At 50.9% G+C, this 19483-nt stretch overlaps 1 protein-coding gene across 1 annotated transcript in view; it reads right to left on the reverse strand.

The window, feature by feature from the left end:
• The window catches only part of LOC140389168 (uncharacterized), a 70959-nt gene extending 54121 nt beyond the window's left edge, over window positions 1–16838 (reverse strand). The window contains exons 1-6 of the mRNA XM_072473329.1: window positions 16122–16838; window positions 15936–16031; window positions 15592–15843; window positions 12968–12990; window positions 12755–12870; window positions 6930–7268 (exon numbers count right to left, since the gene is read on the reverse strand). Coding sequence (XP_072329430.1) covers window positions 6930–7268; window positions 12755–12870; window positions 12968–12990; window positions 15592–15843; window positions 15936–16031; window positions 16122–16532 — 1237 coding nt within the window. The 5' untranslated portion in view covers window positions 16533–16838. The remainder of the gene's footprint in view (window positions 1–6929; window positions 7269–12754; window positions 12871–12967; window positions 12991–15591; window positions 15844–15935; window positions 16032–16121) is intronic.
• Window positions 16839–19483: the final 2645 nt, after the last annotated feature.

Consider the following 19483-nt stretch of genomic DNA (forward strand, 5'->3'; position numbering starts at 1 on the left):
TCGATGTTGCGCCGACCTGTGAAACCACTCTAAAGCCCATCGACACTATTCCCTTATCGTCCATATGTCTATCCAATGACAATTTTAATGCCCTTAGTGTTGGCGAGTCCACCACTGTTGCAGGCAGGGCATTCCACACCCTTACGACTCTCTGAGTAAAGAACCTACCTCTGACATCTGTCCTATATCTATCTCCCCTCAATTTAAAGCTATGTCCCCTCGTGCGAGACATCACCATCCAAGGAAAAAGGCTCTCACTGTCCACCGTATCCAATCCTCTGATCACCTTGTATGCCTCAATTAAGTCACCTCTTAACCTTCTTCTCTCTAACAAAAACAGCCTCAAGTCCCTCAGCCTTCCCTCATAAGATCTTCCCTCCATACCAGGATCAGTAGCCTGAGATAATGACCCCAATCTTTCCAATTTGTGTCTATAATTTGCAGATTTCCGCTACACTATAAATTTCCCCCTCCACCTCATCTGGCTGCCGCTGTGCATTTCTTCCAGAATCTTCTGGTCAGGGGCTGTCAAAGAAATGCAGAGCGTCTCTCGGGAGCCTCAGTCAGAGCAGAGATAGAACATACAGGGCAGAAGGAGTCCATTCGGCCCATCGAGTCTGCACCGACCCACTTAAGCCCTCACTTCCACCCTATCCCCGTAACCCAATAACCCCTCATAACCATTTTGGACACCAAGGGCAATTTATCATGGCCAATCCACCTAACCTGCACGTCTTTGGATGTGGGAGGAAACAGGAGCACCCAGAGGAAACCCACGCGCACACGGGGAGAACGTGCAAACGCCGCACAGACAGTGATTCACAGCGGGGAATCGAACCTGGGACCCTAGCGCTGTGAAGCCACAGTGCTACCCATTTGTGCTGGACTGGGTGTCTCATGCACAAAGTTGTACCTCCTGGCAAGGTTGGACCATTCCTGGCTTGTGAAGCAGGGGCCATTGTCCAACATCACAGTGAGTGAGATGCCGTGACGAGCAGAGGTGTCCTTACAGGCACGGATGACTGCAGACGATGTGATGTTGTGCAAACGTACCACCTCCGGGTAGTTAGAAAAATAGTCTACAATCAGAACATAATCCCTGCCCAGCGCATGGAACAGGTTGATGCCGACCTTGGACCAAGGGGACGTGACCAGCTCATGGGGCTGTAGGGTCTCACGTGGTTGGACCGGCTGGAAACGCTGACAGGTGGGGCAGTTGAGCACTGTGTTGGCGATGTCGTCATTGATGCCGGGCCAGTACACTGCCTCTCGGGCCCGTCGGCGGCACTTCTCCACGCCAAGATGGCCCTCGTGTAGCTGTTCCAAGACGAGCTGGCGCATGCTGTGCGGGATGACAATGCGGTCCAGCTTCAGGAGGACACCATCGACTACCGCCAGATCGTCTCTGATGTTGTAGACCTGCGGGCATTGGCCCTTGAGCCACCCGTATGTTAGGTAGCACATGACACGCTCTGGCAGGCGGTCAGCCGCTGTCTCGTGCCGAATTTGGACGAGGCGTTCATCCGTGGCAGGTAGATTGGAGGCCACGAAGGCCACATGGGCGTCAACCTGGCAGATGAATCCCGCTGGGTCACACGGGGTGTTGACTGCCCTGGACAGAGTGTCGGCTATGATCAGGTCTTTGCCCGGGGTGTATACGAGCTGGACGTCGTATCGCCGGAGTTTGAGCAGAATGCGCTGGAGGCGAGGCGTCATGTCGTTCAAGTCTTTCTGTATTATATTGACCAGCAGGCGATGGTCGGTCTCGACGGTGAATTCGGGAAGGCCGTACATATAATCATGAAACTTGACGACACCGGTCAAAAGGCCCAGGCACTCCTTTTCTATCTGTGCGTAGCACTGTTCCGTGGGGGTCATGGCGCGTGACGCATATGCAACGGGGGCCCATGATGAGGCCTCATCGCGTTGCAGGAGCACTGCCCCAATGCCAGATTGGCTGGCATCGGTCAAAATTTTTGTCTCTTTCGCTGGATCAAAAAAGGCCAATACCGGGGCCGTGGTAAGTTTGGTTTTACGTTCTTTCCATTCGCGCTCGTGGGCAAGAAGCCATTGGAAGTCTGTCGTCTTCCTGACCAGGTTCCTGAGAGCTGTGGTATGAGAGGCAAGCTTAGGGATGAACTTCCCTAGGAAGTTGACCATGCCCAGAAATCAGAGGACCGCCTTCTTGTCCTCTGGCCTTTTCATGTCCGTGATAGCAGCCACCTTGTCCGCATCCGGCCGCACACCCAACTGGGAGATGTGGTCCCCTGGGAACTTTGGTTCCGTCTGACCGAAGGAACATTTGGCTCTGTTGAGGCGTAGGCACTGCTCCCGTATGCGTTTGAACACGCGCTGGAGGCGACTGACATGCTCCTGCGGGGTGGTGGACCAAATGATTATGTCGTCGACATAGACGCGAACACATTCAATGCCTTCCATCATTTGTTCCATGATCCTGTGGAACACTTCTGACGCCGATATGATGCCAAACGGCATCCTGTTGTAACAATATCTGCCAAAAGGGGTGTTAAAGGTACACAGATTCCGACTGGATCTGTCTAGTTGGATTTGCCAGAATCCTTTCGAGGCATCAAGTTTGGTGAAGAGCTTGGCGCGAGCCTTCTCACATGTAATCTCTTCGCGCTTGGGGATTGGGTAATGCTCCCTCATTATGTTGCGGTTCAGATCCTTTGGATCAATGCAGATTCTGAGATCGCCTGAAGGCTTTTTTACGCACACCATGGAACTGACCCAGTCGGTTGGTTCCGTAACTCTGGAGATCACTCCTTGGTCTTGGAGGTCCTGCAGCTGCTGCTTGAGGCGGTCCTGACGGGTGCTGGGACTCTGCGAGGTGCATGCACCACAGGCGTGGCGTTCTGTTTGAGTAGGATCTTGTAAGTATATGGGAGCGTGCCCATGCCTTCGAAGACGTCGCGGTGCTGGTCGATGATGGCGTTGAGTTGCGCCCTGAAGTCAGCATCCTGGAAGGCAGACGTGCCATCAGGAGAGAGAGAGTGAACTCTTTGAACGAGATTTAGCAGCTTGCACGCCTGTGCGCCAAGCAGAGAGTCCTTCGAGGAGCCCACGATCTCGAAAGGAAGGATGGCTTTTCGTGACTTGTGCGTCACTTCGAGTTGGCATGAGCCGGTAGCAGGAATGATGTTGCCATTGTAGTCCAATAGCTGGCAGGCCGATGGAAGAATGGTTGGTTTGACACGAAGGCTTTGAAAAGCAGACCACGCCATGAGATTTATTGGATTTGTTTATTGTCACGTGTACCGAGTTACAGTGAAATGTATTTTTCTGCGAGCAGCTCAACAAAAAAATACTTTTCACTGTATCTCGGTACACGGAGATTGGCGGAGGCGCCAGTGTCCAGGCGGAGTCGTATTTGGGACCGGTTGACCGTCAGGGTGGCACACCACTCATCGTCTGGATCGATGCCGTATACCGACAGCGGCTGGTGTCTTTGCTTCGGGGACAGCCTGTTTATCGTTACGACACCGACTCGAAAAGGCGCCTTCAGGTCCTCGGTGTCACTGCTGTGTGGGAGGTAGGAATCGGACTCATTGACCGTGGGTTGAATTGCCCGAACATTCCTGCGAGGCTGGCTGAAGCGATATGAATTGGAAGGCTGAGCTGCTCGACAGCAGGCAGCATAGTGGGCAAGTCTTCCACATCGTACGCATTGTCGAGATTTTGTGGGGCATTGCCGCTTTAAATGGGCGGAGCCACAGTTGCCGCACGTTGTGACGTCAGCACGTTCGCTGCGCCACCGCGCATGCGTGGTGCGGTCATGCATGGTGCGCGCCTGCGCATTACGTTCCTCCACATCGCCGTCCCCCTGTTTGGTGTGTACAAGCGCGGGAGTCCGTGAAAAGCGCGCGAAATGGCCGCCCTCATCCAGGCTGAGGCCCTGGAGGTGCTCAATCACTTGGACCCGTTCTGCCTCGTGGGGACCTTGCCGCGCCGTTTCAGTCGCTTGTATATGGGAATACCGACTCGTGGCATTTTCATGTAGCACACAGGTCTCGATGGCGGCCGCAAGGGTGAGTTGCTTTACTTTGAGGAGCTGCTGACGTAGGGGGTCCGACTGAACACCGAAAATGATCTGGTCGCGTATCATGGAGTCGGAGGTGGGCCCGTAGCTGCAAGATTGCGCAAGGATGCGGAGGTGCGTTAGATAGGATTGGAAAGGTTCATCCTTACCCTGCAAACGCTGCTGCAACACGTAGCGTTCAAAACTTTCATTCACCTCCACGCTGCAGTGAGTGTCAAATTTGAGGAGAACCGTCTTGAACTTTGTCTTGTCTTCGTCATCTGCAAAGGTGAGAGAGTTGAAAATGTGGATGGCATGGTCCCCGGCCGTGGAGAGGAGAAGAGCAATCTTTCTGGTGTCCGAGGCACCCTCCCTGTCCGTGGCTTCGAGGAAGAGCTGGAAGCGCTGTTTGAAAATCTTCCAGTTGGCCCCGAGGTTGCCGGCGATGCGGAGCGGCGGCGGCGGGCTGATGTTGTCCAGGTTGCAGGATGACGGAATGCTGGCGGAAGGCAGATCACTTGCAGGTAGGTCTAAGAAGTGCTAATATGCAACCACTCCTGGTATCATTGTCTGTTGGGTGTTCTGGATCATATAGGTCACCAACACTTGAAGTAGTGCAACACTATTTTATTGAAAGATTAACTATTTAAACATACTTGAACTGTGGGTAAATACGATACCAGCTTTAACTAAAGACCTTTGCCTTGTCCTAACCAGTAGATGCACTCAGCACATGGTGAATGTCTGTGTTGCAGGCTGGGAGCTCTGTGCTCCTAGCTAGCTGCTACTCGAATGAGCGGGAACTCTGATGCCCCCTGTCTTTATAATGCGTGTGCTCTTACTGGTGATTGGCTGCGGTGTTGGTATGTTGATTGGTCCCACTGTGTGTCCATCAGTGTGTGTCTGCACCATGATATACTGGTGTATATTATGACAAACGTGTCTATAAAGGGTTGATGTGTTTAAAGGGTTAACAGGTGGGATATTCTATTGTGTGACGTTGATGATGATGTAACAATGACTCTCGTCAGTCATGTGTTCGACTCTCGAGGGAGAGTTTGGAATCATGCCTAAGAGCTACGTGCCTATTCTGTAACCGGTTCAGAAGTAATCCTAATAAACAAGTGTTGAAGCGGATACTAAAGTCTGTCTCCAGTCTGTCTGAGAACCACGTCCCAGACCCAGAGTCCGAGCCAAAGAACCCAATCTCAGAACATGGTGGCAGCTCAGAACAGGCGGGTGCCAATGGCAAAGCCAGCATTTGTTGTCCATCCCTAATATCTACACAGACTAATGGAGCCATTCACTGACACAAACAGTGATGCTCCCTTCGCTAGTTATAGTTAAGTTTATAAACAGTCAACAGAATCGTCTCCCCAAAAAGAAACAGCTGTGTTCCAGCACCACCAGCAAAGTCAGTAATGCAGGACAAATAAATCTCTGGAGACCCGATCTCAACCAGCAGGTGGCGGTGTGGCTCCACGGAAATTAGGATTTTTATGTAAAAAATGATTTTATTTATTTACCTGAATAAAGATCAAAACAGAGGAACCCTGGAGAGACATCAGCAGATATTAGTGACTGAAGTGAAGGTGTGTGAACTAATTGAACATTGAAATATATTTGAGGGTCTGAATAACATAAAGATTCTGAGAAATTGCTGGGTTAAAAATAAATCCACAAACAGTTTGTGGTTTTAGGTTTACTGTTTTGCTGACAAGTAATGTTGTTGTATCAAGTAAACTATATTTATACAATCTAACAATTCGATCTGTTGTAATAGAAGCAAAATACTGAGACTGCTGGAAATCATCTGAAAAAGATTCATATTCCACTCAAGACGTCAACTCTGTTTCCCTCTCCACAGACTGGACCTAAAACATAGAACATACAGGGCAGAAGGAGGCCATTCGGCCCATCGAGTCTGCACCGACCCACTTCAGCCCTCACTTCCACCCTATTCCCGTAACCCAATAACCCCTCCTCACCTTTTTGGTCATTCGAACTATCCACCAATGTCCCAGTTATTAAACCAGGAGGACATTCTTATCCTCTCTGTACTCAGAATACACGCTCAGATTTGTGAATTCAGCTCCTGACACACAGCAAGTTCCCAAACTGGGAAATCTCACTCTCCCAACCTGGGATTTTCTGAACATTGTCCCGACCGGCTGTGTGGAATTTCCCGATAGCGACTCGGTGTGTGACAGGAACATGGAAGTGGGAAGTCCAGGCTCATGTTTATTTTCCCTCCTTTGTTTCTGATTCAATTCTCTTTCAGTTGTGAAGAAAGGTCCTGCCTGAATTGTCTGATCAGTGATTAAGCATTTTGAGTTGTTGTTATTCCTGCCAGTACCAGGTATCCAGCAGCAGGTGGCGATACTGCGCTGTAAAACTTTACTGATCTTTGTACAGCTCAACATCACCATCGTGTGGCTGCAATCGGCACTACAATGAACTGCAAGGGAAAGTTCAAGATATTTAATTTCCTTGTTATTTTAATCCTCTGACGTTTTTATTTGTGTTGTTTTTATTTACAGTCTGATTGGGATTTTACAATTTGCAAATTAACAAACACATTTAGTGACAAACTGTTGTCGACGGCAGTTTCTGACCCCGAACCCCTGACCTCTGCCCCTGACCCTCAAGTCATTGTGAAGTCAGTGATGATGTCACCACCCCGAGGCCCCGCCCCTTTCCCAATCCGGATCAGAACCGGAGCAGATTCTCAGAAACTGGTTTTCATCCCAAGTCCAGAAGAAAGGATAAAGTTTCTCAGTGAATTTATTCCCGGTGAAGGTGTGGAGATGGGACTTGGTGTCCACGTTGTAAAATGAAACTGTCCCAGACTCATAACTGAGATAAACTCCCACCTTCCCGGGGATCTGACCGACAGGGAGACGGGATCCAGGAGAGGAATTTATATAAAACTGATCATCAAACCGCTCAATGGTCCAGAATCCAGTCTCTGGGCTCAGACTGACCGGGTCCTTCCTCTCCACAGACTCTGCGGCTACTCCCAGAATCCAGCCCCGATTCCCCGTCACCTCCATCTCCCAGTAATGTCTCCCCGATGTGAATCCCTCTGATCCCAGCACACAGAGCCAGTGCGTAAACCTCTTCCTGGTGTCAGGGAGACTCCTCTGGGTCCGGGTCCATCTCAAACTCTTCAGATCCTCAGACACCTCGAGCTGGGGATTCGCTGTTTCCACATCCAGGGTCACAGAGACTGGGAGAAAAAACAGAAAATTAGAGACTCACTGGGGATCGGGGAGAGACTCGCTGGGGATCGGGGAGAGACTCACTGGGGATCGGGGGAGAGACTCACTGGGGATCAGGGGGAGGCTCACTGGGGATCGGGGAGAGACTCACTGGGGATCGGGGGAGAGACTCACTGGGGATCGGGGAGAGACTCACTGGGGATCGGGGAGAGACTCACTGGGGATCGGGGGAGACTCACTGGGGATCGGGGGGGAGACTCACTGGGGATCGGGGGGGAGACTCACTGGGGATCGGGGAGAGACTCACTGGGGATCAGGGGGGAGACTCACTGGGGATTGGGGGGGAGACTCACTGGGGACCGGGGAGAGAATCACTGGGGATCAGGGGGGAGACTCACTGGGGATTGGGGAGAGACTCACTGGGGATCGGGGGAGAGACTCACTGGGGATCGGGGAGAGACTCACTGGGGATCGGGGGAGACTCACTGGGGATCGGGGAGAGACTCACTGGGGATCGGGGGAGAGACTCACTGGGGATCGGGGAGAGACTCACTGGGGATCGGGGAGAGACTCACTGGGGATCGGGGAGAGACTCACTGGGGATCGGGGGAGACTCACTGGGGATCGGGGGGGAGACTCACTGGGGATCGGGGAGAGACTCACTGGGGATCGGGGGAGACTCACTGGGGATCGGGGGAGAGACTCACTGGGGATCAGGGGGAGACTCACGGGGGATCGGGGGAGACTCACTGGGGATCGGGGGAGACTCACTGGGGATCGGGGGGAGACTCACTGGGGATCGGGGGGAGACTCACTGGGGATCGGGGGGAGACTCACTGGGGATCGGGGGAGACTCACTGGGGATCAGGGAGGACTCACTGGGGATCGGGGAGAGTCACTGGGGATCGGGGGAGACTCACTGGGGATCAGGGGGAGACTCACTGGGGATCGGGGAGAGACTAACTGTGGATCAGGGGAGAGACTCACTGGGGATCGGGGAGAGACTCACTGGGGATCGGGGAGAGACTCACTGGGGATCGGGGGAGAGACTCACTGGGGATCGGGGAGAGACTCACTGGGGATCGGGGGGAGACTCACTGGGGATCGGGGAGAGACTCACTGGGGATCGGGGGAGACTCACTGGGGATCGGGGGAGAGACTCACTGGGGATCAGGGGGAGACTCACGAGGGATCGGGGGAGACTCACTGGGGATCGGGGGAGACTCACTGGGGATCGGGTGGAGACTCACTGGGGATCGGGGGGAGAGACTCACTGGAGATCGGAGGAGAGGCTCACTGGGGATCGGGGAGACACTCACTGCAGATCGGGGAGAGACTCACTGGGGATCGTGGGGAGAGTCTCATTGGGGATCGGGGGAGAGACTCACTGGGGTTCGGGGGGAGAGCCTCACATGGGTATCGGGGGGAGACTCACTGGGGATCGGGGGGAGAGACTCACTGGGGATCGGGGGAGAGGCTCACTGGGGATCGGGAGGGAGACTCACTGGGGATAAAGGGAGACTCACTCGGGATCGGTGGAGACACACTGGGGATCGGGGGGAGAGACTCACTGAGGATCGGGGGGGAGAGACTCACTGGGGATCGGGGGAGACTCACTGGGGAACGGGGGGGGAGAGACTCACTGGGGATCGGGGGAGAGACTCACTGGGGATCGGGGGGGAGAGACTCACTGGGGATCGGGGAGAGACCCACTGGGGATCGGGGGGAGAGACTCACTGGGGATCGGGGGAGACTCACTGGTGATCGGGGGGAGAGACTCACTGGGTTTCGGGGGGGAAAGACTCACTGCGTTTCGGGGGAAGAGATTCACTCGGGATCGGGGGGGAGACTCACTGGGGATCGGGGGGAGCGACTCACTGGGGATCCGGGAGAGACTCACTGGGGATTGGGGGGGACACACTGGGGATCGGGGGAGAGACTCAGTAGGGATCGGGGGAGACTTACTGGGGATCGGGGAGAGACCCACTGGCGATCGGGAGGAGACTCGCTGGGGATTGGGGGGGGAGACTCACTGGGGATCGGGCAGAGAGACTCACTGGGAATCGGGGGAGAGAATCACTGGGGATCGGGGGAGTCACTGGGGATCGGGGGAGACTCACTGGGGATCAGGGGGAAAGTCACTGGGGAACGGGCAGAGACTCACTGGGGATCGGGGAGAGACTCACTGGTGATCGGGGGAGAGTCACTGGGGATCAGGGGAGACTCACTGAGGATCAGGGCGAGAGTCACTGGGGATCGGGGAGGCTCACTGGGGATCGGGGGAGAGACTCACTGGGGATCGGGGGAGAGTCTCACTGGGGATCGGGGGAGAGTCTCACAGGGGATCGGGGGAGAGACTCACTGGGGTTCATGGGGAGAGTCACTGGGAATCGGGGGAGACTCACTGGGGATCGGTGGGAGAGACTCACTGGGGATCGGGGAGGGACTCACGGGATCGGGGGAAAGACTTACTGGGGATCGGGGGAGAGTCACTGGGGATCGGGGAGAGACTATATGTGCGTGTGTGTAACTGTGTGTGTGTGTAACTGTGTGTGCGTAACTGTGAGTGTGTAAAAGTGTGTGTGTGTGTAACTGTGTCTGTGTGTGTGTGTAACTGTGTGTGTGTAACCGTGTGTGCGTGCGTGTGTGGGGGGGGTTTACTGTGTATGTGTGTGTGTAACTGTGTGTGTGTAACTGTGTGTGTAAGTGTGTGTGTGTAACTGTGTGTATAACTGTGTGTGTGTAACTGTGTGGGTGTGTGTGTGTGAAACTGTGTGTGTGTGTAACTGTGTGCGTGTAACTGTCTGTGTGTCCGTAACTGTGTGTATGTGTGTGTGTAACTGTGTGTGTGTGTGTGTAACTGCATGTGTGTAACTGTGTGTGTAACTGTGTGTAACTGTGTACGTGTGTGTAACTGTGTGTGTAACTGTGTGTGTGTAACTGTGCGTGAAACTGTGTGTGTGCGTAACTGTGTGTGTGTGTAACTGTGTGTGTGTAACTGTGTGTGTTACTGTGTGTGTGTAACTGTGTGTGTGTCGGTGTGTGTGTGTGTGTAACTGCGTGTGTGTTGGTGTGCGTGTAACTGTGTGTGTGTAACTGTGTGCATGTGTGTGTAACTGTGCGTGTGTAACTGTGTGTGTGTAACTTTGTGTGTAACTGTGTGTGTGTAACTGTGTGTGTGTCTAACTGTGTGTGTAACTCTGTGTGTGTAACTGTGTGTGTGTCTGTAACTGTGTGTGTGTGTGTGTAACTGTGTGTGTGTGTAACTGTGTGTGTGTGTGTAAAACTGTGTGTGTGTGTAACTGTGTGTGTGTGTAACTGTGTATGTGTAACTGTGTGTGTAACTGTGTGTGTGTGTGTGTGTAACTGTGTGTGTGTGTAAAACTGTGGGGTGTCGGTGACATCATCAAAATCAACTAATCTCTTCACAAATTTAGATGAAGATCTCAACACCGAGATATTTCCGTTCTGCTCCGTGGAAACAAATATGGCGGATTCTCCGCTTCACGGCACCGGAAGTGCGATCGGGCGGAGAATCGGGCGGAATGCACAAATCGAGGTTTGTGCCCTGCACTGATTCCGACGCCAGGCTCCAGTCCCTCCCTGGCGGTGAAATCAAAGTTTGTGCCCTGCAGCGGGCCCATGTAACACCCTCATTTACATAGATTTAAATCTAATCAGCGGATTGTACACAGTATGCTCCGCCCTTCCACGATGCTCCGCCCCTCTCAGGCAGTGTCACGCGGGTGTGAATTAGTGCAAGTATTTACAAACGGGGACTGGGCTCCATGGCTGCTGAGGGGCAGAGAGAGGGGAAAAACCCTCAAAAAGCCTCAATAATTGTGGGACTTGCTGGGGGGGCTGCCTGGGCCGGGGGGAGTAACGGGGAGCGACTTGGTGACAGGTCTGTGCACTCGGGGTGTCCCCCTCGGGATCGGGGTGGCCTGGCTCAGACCCCCATTGCTGCAGTCTGGGTTTTAAACACACCCCTTTGGTGCTACTCACAGGCCCCTGGCTGCTCACTCTGCTGACTGCTCACTGTGTCCTGGAAATGTTCACAGAGCCTCTGGTCATTTGGGACCCCCCCAGGCCGCCCCTCTGGAAAGCCTCAGACCCCGGCTGAGCCATCACCGGGATGGGCGTGGCCAAGCTCAATCAGTGACACACCAGGTGCTGCCACTCCTCAGTTCACTCATCAGAAGCTCAGCCCCACTGCAGGGGAAGCAGGGGAATAGCAGAGCTCACCCCAAACAAAGCACTCAGGCACCCAGGTGGCCCTGTGTGGGGAATGTATAGTGCTAATAATTCACCAGTGCATTTGTATCATGTTCTGCTGTTGTGTTATGTTGTTAACCCTGTGGGCTCCACCTATGGGCCATTGTGTGGCTTCACCCACAGGGGGATATGTTGGGGCATGTACGGGCTCCGCCCATGGCTCCTCCCCTTGAAAGGAAGTATAAAGAGCAGCTGACCTGCAGGCGGTTCCCAGTATTGTACCAGTCGCAGGCAGGCACTGTTCTAAGCTGATTAAAACCACGGTTTACTTCTCCTCGTGTCTTTGAGTGAATTGATGGTCGCATCACACTGCTAGCTGACAAGGGCACTGCCAGGCTGTCACTGCCAATGTGCCAAGCTGCCATTTTCTGTGTGCTGGTGATCGGGCTGGGGGTGTCCAGCGTGTGTGTTGCGGGGGGAGCTGGGGATCCTCCCAAAGTGAGTTGGTGCTTGGCAGGGGGGGGGGGGGTGTCGGGGTGGCGTCGGTGGCCTGGGAGATCGGGATATCATTTTAAAATGGCGTCCCGATCTTTCGCTGCACTGAGGAGTTTGGACGAGCGGAGCTCCTCACTGCACAAAACGGGGCGATGAGCGGCCTCGGCCCCGCGTTCCCCACAGGCACCGAACCCACCGTGGGGGCCGTTTTATCGCCATGAGTTTCTCGGCACTGCGAGCGCCGGGAAACACGCGGTTAAATACGGTCACTCTGGGATTTCCGGGGAGGAAAGGTTCAGCTGGGAATGGCAGAGTTTCCACTTGCTGAAGTTTGTAAAGTATCGATGGGTTCTGGAGACAGAGCTTCATCTGACAATTCCTGTATTGGTGATGTTTAGGGAGCCGACAGTTTCAGCTGACCAAGCTGGGAATGATGTTTAGAAAGTGGATTAGGTGCATGAATCAGACTTTAATTCCAATCAGGACCATTTTTATCCTCATTTCTTTATAACAAAGCTCTTAAACATTCTCCCGGCCGACGGATTCTCCGTTGCGCCGGCAGCGCCCCCACGCCCACGGGTTTCCCGGTGGTGTGGGGTGGCCACAATGGGCAATCCCATTGGCAGGTGGCGGAGACGGAGAATCCCGCTGCCAGTGAGGGCCGCTGCCCAGGAAAAGGAGGCTGGCGGACCGGAGAATCCCGCCCGGTGTCTTTGATATTTATATGGATAATGATTGAAATATAAGATATAAATCAGGACAGAGGAACTTATCTGAGTTTTACCAGGGTTAATGACATCCAGCATTCCTCTCCACACTGGGAACGGGAAAGGGCTGTTGAATTTTCCGATGGACAGGACACCATCTGCTAGTGACAGATTTTTACCCTCATCGCTAATCCTGTAAATATTAAAGAGTTGATTATAAATTGACCATAAACACTTTGCTGAGTAATTTTACCAACTTGCCCTGAGTTTCAGTAAAGTTCATGTCCTACCTCCTCTTCCGAGATGCTTCCTCCTGAAATAAACAAAACACAAATCTGAGTTGACAGAGACGGACTGTCTATATCCAGAAAGCAGAAATGACCCTCACATTGTTACAAGCTGCTGAGAATTGTCAATTCCCATTGCTGCAGACATGGAACAGAAAGAGGATGTTCCACAAAGGATATTGAAGCACAGGAGAAAGTATCAAAAAGATTGACAGCAACTGAGAGGCTTTAGCTAACAGCAAAGATTGATCAACTTTACTGTAGAAAAGAGAAGACCTGATCGAGATCTTTCAAATGATGAAAGGGGTCGGGTTTGATAGATTCAGTGAAGATGTTTACACTGTAGAGAATCCAGAAATAGGGATAGAAACATAATATATGTCATGATATAGTAGCACGGTAGCACAAGTGGCTAGCACTGTGGCGTCACAGCGCCAGGGTCCCAGGTTCGATTCCCCACTGGGTCACTAACTGTGCGGAGTCTGCACGTTCTCCCCGTGTCTGCGTGGGTTTCCTCTGGGTGCTCCGGTTTCCTCCCACAGTCCAAAGACGTGCAGGTTAGGTGGATTGGCCATGCTAAATTGCCCTTAGTGTCCAAAAAGGTTTGGAGGGTTGTTGGGTTATGGGATTAGAGTGGAAGTGAGGGCTTAAGTGGGTCGGTGCAGACTCGATGGGCCGAATGGCCTCCTTCTGCACAGTATGTTCTATGATATGCAAACATGCAGCTAATGAACACATAGAATTTGGACACGACCAATGAGCAGTCAGGACACTGAGGGGTGGTATCTCACTATAAAAGGGATGAGGCACTCACACCCCGCCTCTTTCCACAGACCAACATCTACAGAGTGAGACAGGGTGTATCCTCAGCATCACACCCCAGCACGTGGCTTAGAGCAAGGCTGGTTCAGTTAGACTGAATTACTACATTTAGATTAGCAGAGAGTCGAACTCATTGGGAACTGTGCTAATAGTTCAATAAAACACATTCAACTCACTTCAAAGTTTGGAGCAACCTTTACTCAAAACTGCATCAAGTGGCAGCTTGTGTTCTTCCAAATTACATAACACAACCATAAAGTTACAAATAAATCCAATCGGGAGTTCAGGAGAAACTTCTTTGCCGAGAGAGTGATGGGAATGTGGAACTCACTATCACATCGGGTGGAATTTACTCCAGTCTGTCACAGCAGCGAGCATGGTGTCCGGACATAGGGAATCACACGAGAGGACACGGATCAGTCTGTCGATGGCAGGAAAACCTCCCGGGATTAAGTCAGAGTCGGGAAGGGGTCAATGCACCGGACTAGCGGCAGGAAGTTAATTAGTCTCATTAATGAGTCTGTGAAACCAGTTTAAACCTGATTCCAATATCATTAACTGCTGCTTTTCCAATTCAGTTTAAACCCCATGGGTTGGATTTTATGAGGATCCCACTTCCTGTGATCGGGAACGCCGCGACCCTGGGTTTGAAAATGAGTGTGTAAAGAGATTGAAAGGTGCTGAGCACTGACCCTCCAGCAGGATGGCTTCAGGAAATGTGTTTGTGATATTCCGATAAGAATCATCATTAAAAGGACAAGATCCAAGGGTCTGGCACTGCAGTCAAGAAGGAGGGTCAAGAACGGTCAACCTGGCTCCCGGGCCTACAATTCACACCAGAAGGAGCAGCCGGGTGGGGAATTGTAATTTATCAGCCAAATCCGAGGGGGATTGGGGCTGAGGTTTTAAAATAACTTAAGGGTAACAACCAAATCCTGGGGGGATTTGGGTTTGAATTGAGGAACGTTTGGGCTGAAATGTGGGGTTTTGTCTGTGGATTTTCAGGAGAGGCTTTTTAATAAGTTGTGGTGATTTGTGTGTTGATGTGGAAGCCGAGGTTAAATTGTGGAGGGATTTAAATTGGAAAACCAATTAAATGCTGTGTGATGTTATTTACACTATTTACAGCTCTTTGTATTCGGGTGTTGGGAGTGTTTTCACTAAACAACAAGTTTGTGGTTGAGCCAATCCCCGTGTCTGTGTAATTTTGTCCTTTACAAAATTCTCAAGTCAAGAACCATCAGTCAGAGGAAACGGGAGTGTGAACCTCTTACAGTCCCTCAATCAGGTACACAGTGCAACTGAACAAGGGCATTCCCGCTACATCCTCAATCCCACCACCTCTCCCTCACCCCCTCCCAGAATCCCACCAGTAACCCCAACAGGGTTTGATTTTCAGGCTTCCCGTATTGTGAGACCCCTGCTCATTGCTGAGGGAATACCAGTGACAGCAGGATGAGAACATTCATGGCCCTGTGAAGGGGCTGAATTGGTTACAGGAAGGCTGTCCCACAATACTTACCACCACGGACTTAATCTGTGTAGAGATGGAAAGACAACAGAAACTCCACACAGTGTCATTCCCCATGTCCCCTTCCACTCACCCCACACCCTGACTAAATGTACCCTGGGGGGAACAGCATTAAATTCCACCCAGCCAGGGAAAGCCAGGGATACAATTAAGGAGAAGCTGGATACAGATGAGGGAGAAAGGAACAGAAGGATATATTGACAGGGAAATGAAGTAGGATGGGAGGAGGCTCGTGTGAATCATGTTGTGACTGTGAACTTTCACTGAACTAAACTGAAATATAATCCCTCACCTTCAGAAATCTCACTCCGTCTTTTTGTTCCAACTGGTTTTCCAACTTTGAGAGTTTCTCCTGAATAGAATTTAAATTCTCCTGAATTTCACAAAGATTTTCCTCCATCGTTTTTAGAATTTTTTCCTCTTCTTCCCTGAGATCTCGGATGAAACGCTGCTCTTTCTCAGTGAGAATCTGGTGCATTTTAGTGAACTCGGATGTGATGTGGCTCTGCAGACTGACCGACTGTTTCTACAAGAAGAAACATTAAAAATAATATGTTTCTGTGATATAAACAACAAATAATGGATTAAATTTGGAAGCTCAGCACAGGGAGACTTTACCCTAATTTGGGAAATCTTCTGTTTCTGCTGCTGCTCCATTTCTAGAACCGTCGATTTCTTCTCCGTGAGAGAATCGAAGGAAGATTTCACCCCATCCTGGGATTGGGAGAGAAAATCAGAAAATAAAAGTGTTAGATCCTGAAAATGTGATCAGATAATCAGGGGATCAAATCTGTTCCCTTTTACCTTGTAGATTTCAACAGCTTCTTTAATCGGGATGAAGCGGTGTTCTCTGTGTTCCCGCGAAACTACACAATTCACACAGATCAATTTCTTGTCAGTTTCACAAAACAGCTTCAGTTCTTCCTGATGTTCCTCACAGTGAAGTTTACTTTCCTTCTCTTTCCCATTCAGCTTTAATTTTCGAGCTTTCTCAGACAGATTCACTAAGATCCGATTGGCCCTGAGGATTCTTTCTGGAAACTCCTGTCTACATTCCGGGCAGGAGTTTCTCTCCTTCTTTTCCCAACACTGGGTGATACAGGAGCGGCAGAAGTTGTGTCCACACTCCAGTGAAACCGGATCAGTGAAGAAATCAAGACAAATGGAACAAATTAAATCCTCGGACAAACTTTCTTCCTGCTCTCTGGAAGCCATGTTCACACTCAGCACTTCCTGATTCAAACCACTTTCAGTTTCAATGTTCCTGCTCCGCTGCTGAACATATTCAGTTCAGTAATTCCCTCATGATGTTCACTGCAATACTCAAGGAATTCACCTGAGGAAGGAGCAGTGCTCTGACAGCTAGCAATTCGAAACAAACCTGTTGGACTTTAACCTGGTGTCAGACTTCTTACTGTGCTCACCCCAGTCCAACGCCGGCATCTCCACATCAAGGAATTATTGTTATTTGCTGCTCTCGGTCCTGCCCACTTTGAGAGCTGGAGACAAAACCCGGAGCAGAATCAGGAGTAAACTGGATTAGAGGGAGCAACAGGGAATAATTGAACCCAGGCGATGGGAGTGAAGGTCTGTTGGTGGTGGGGGTGGGTGGAGAGAGGATGGGAGGAGGTGGGGATTTTGTCCTGTGAGTGACTGGCAGCCTGCTGCTCTCCTTCATATACTTCTGTCTCAAAGCAGCCCCAGGCACGGATGGTCAAGTTGTGTTTTACTTTGTGGGAAACACAAACTGAAACATATTGTCCAGCTCCTCCTGACCTGACCCTTTACGTAAACCCAGCCTGACTCCAACTCAAGTTGGATGTTTGGTATTTATTTGTTATGAATTTTGACTGAAACTTATATCACTGTGAAAATGAAGATTTTTTGATAAAAATCAGCTTTGGAGAATTACAAGGTTGTCTGAATTTTTTCCAAGAATAATATTTGATTTAAAAGCGAGTCTGAAATGTCTCTGGTGCTGCCTGACTCCTCCCCCAGCCCTCAGGGCTTTTCATACTGATGATGGGGGTGTTGGTTGAGTTGATTTGTTGAACAAGCTGCACAGTGAGTATATTGAAGTGGGTGAGGTTTGTACAGAGCCGCTCTCTGCTCTGAGGCAGCTATTGCTGCACTGGTGTAATGTGTGTCACAGTGTAGCAGCTGAAAGGCTACAGCTTTTAACTTTACACTTGTCCTTTCCCTCGATACTAAACAAGCTGGAGGGCCTCAGCAGCTCTTTCTACATCCAGACCATTGGTCTTGTCTGTCTCCTTCCGCACTGTCAGCCAATGAAGACTTTACTATTTGACCCATGGCTGGAGTTTCAAATCAGAGTTTTCCTTCCCCAGGGCAGGCTGCCAATCAAAGCTGCCAATCGGGAACGGTCTGGTTTTGAGGAGGCAGACACTCACTTTCACATCTCTGCCCAAACAGGGATCAGTGTGTGAAGCCGGGCAGAGGCAGTTTGATTCGGAGGGACTATTTCACACACTGACCAGATGGGACTTTTTGTGAATGACGAGAATCTCCATTCTCTTCAGCATCCTGGTCATTCCTGACCCTTTTTCACAATCCATAAAGAATTAACTCCGTGCTGCTCTTTGACACATTGGGTGGGATTTTGCTCTCTGTGCACAGAGAGCTGGTTAGAGAGAGAAAGCCGGTGTGTAGCTCTCCAGATGCACAGCTGAGTTTTCTCTCCAGATTCTCTGGCACTCTGAGCTCAGAAAATCTATGGCCGTGGTTTTCACCCTCACGCTGGCAGGGCGGGGCCTGATAGATCCGGCAACGCCGGCTCCACCGAGATCGGGGCGCCCTGATCTGTGTTAAAATAATACAGCCCCACCCCCCACGGATACGGGGAACCCCCTCCCCACAAGCACAGGGGCAACCCCACCCCCCCCAAACCCCACACATAAACACAGAATCACATAAAAAAGGAGTAGGCCATTCGGCCCTTCGAGCCTGCTCCACCATTCAATATGATTGTGTCTGATCCTCTATCTCAATGCCACATTCCCGCTTTCTCCCCAAACCCCTTGATGCCATTGAAATGTAAAAAGTATCTGTCTCTTTCTTGAATATATTCAGTGACTTGTGGTAACCTCCTGTGGTCAAGAATTCCACAGGTTCACAACCCTTTGAATGAAGAAATATTTCCTAATTTCAGTCCTGAATGGTCTACCCCGTATCCTGAGACTGTGTCCCCTGGTTCGAGATTCCCCAACCAGGGAAAACATCCTCCCTGAATCTAGTCTGTCCAGCCCTGTTAGAATTTTATACGTTTCAATCAGATCTCCTCTCATCCTTCTAAACCCGAGTGAACACAGGCCCAGTCGAATCATTCTCTCCTCATTGCACTGTCCCCCCAACCCCAGTATTAGCCGAGTGAATCTCCGCTGCACTCCCTCTGTGACAAGTAAATCCTTTCTCAGGCAGGGAGACCAAAACTGCTCACAATACTCCAGGTGTGGTCTCACCAAGGCCCTGTATAACTGCAGTGACACATCCCTACTTCTGAACTCCAATCCTCTCACAATGAAGGCCAACAAACCATTCACCTTCCTAATTGCTTGCTGCAGCTGCCGCTCCACTTTGATTGGCTGGTGTACAAGGACCCAGATCCCTTTGTACATCCACACTTCCCAATACATCACCATTTAAATAATCCTCTTCCTTTCTGTTTTTCACACCGCAGTGAATAACTTCACATTTAGCCACGTTATCCTGCATCTGCCATGTGTTTGTCCACTCACTCAACTTGTCTCAATCACCTTGAAGCCTCCTTGCATCCTCCTCACAACTCACAGTTCCACCCAGTTTTGTGTCATCCATAAACTTGGAAATGTTACATTTGGTTCCCTCATCCAGGTTGTGTTTATATATCGTGAACAGCTGGGGCCCAAACACTGACCCCTGTGGTACCTCACTAGTCACTGCCTGCCACTCGGAAAAAGATCCATTGATTCCCACTCTGTTTCCTGTCTGTCACCAATTCCTGATCCACGTACATTCCCACAATCCCATGTGCTTTAATTTTTGCCAACTAACCTCTTGTGAAGGACCAAATCAAAATCCTTCTGAAAATCCAAATATACCACATCGACTGGTTCTCCCTTATCTATTCTACTAGTTACATCCTGAAAACACTCCAGTGGATTATTGAA

This window comes from Scyliorhinus torazame, chromosome 14 (genome assembly GCF_047496885.1).
Source record: "Scyliorhinus torazame isolate Kashiwa2021f chromosome 14, sScyTor2.1, whole genome shotgun sequence".
NCBI classification, from domain to species: Eukaryota; Metazoa; Chordata; class Chondrichthyes; order Carcharhiniformes; family Scyliorhinidae; genus Scyliorhinus; species Scyliorhinus torazame.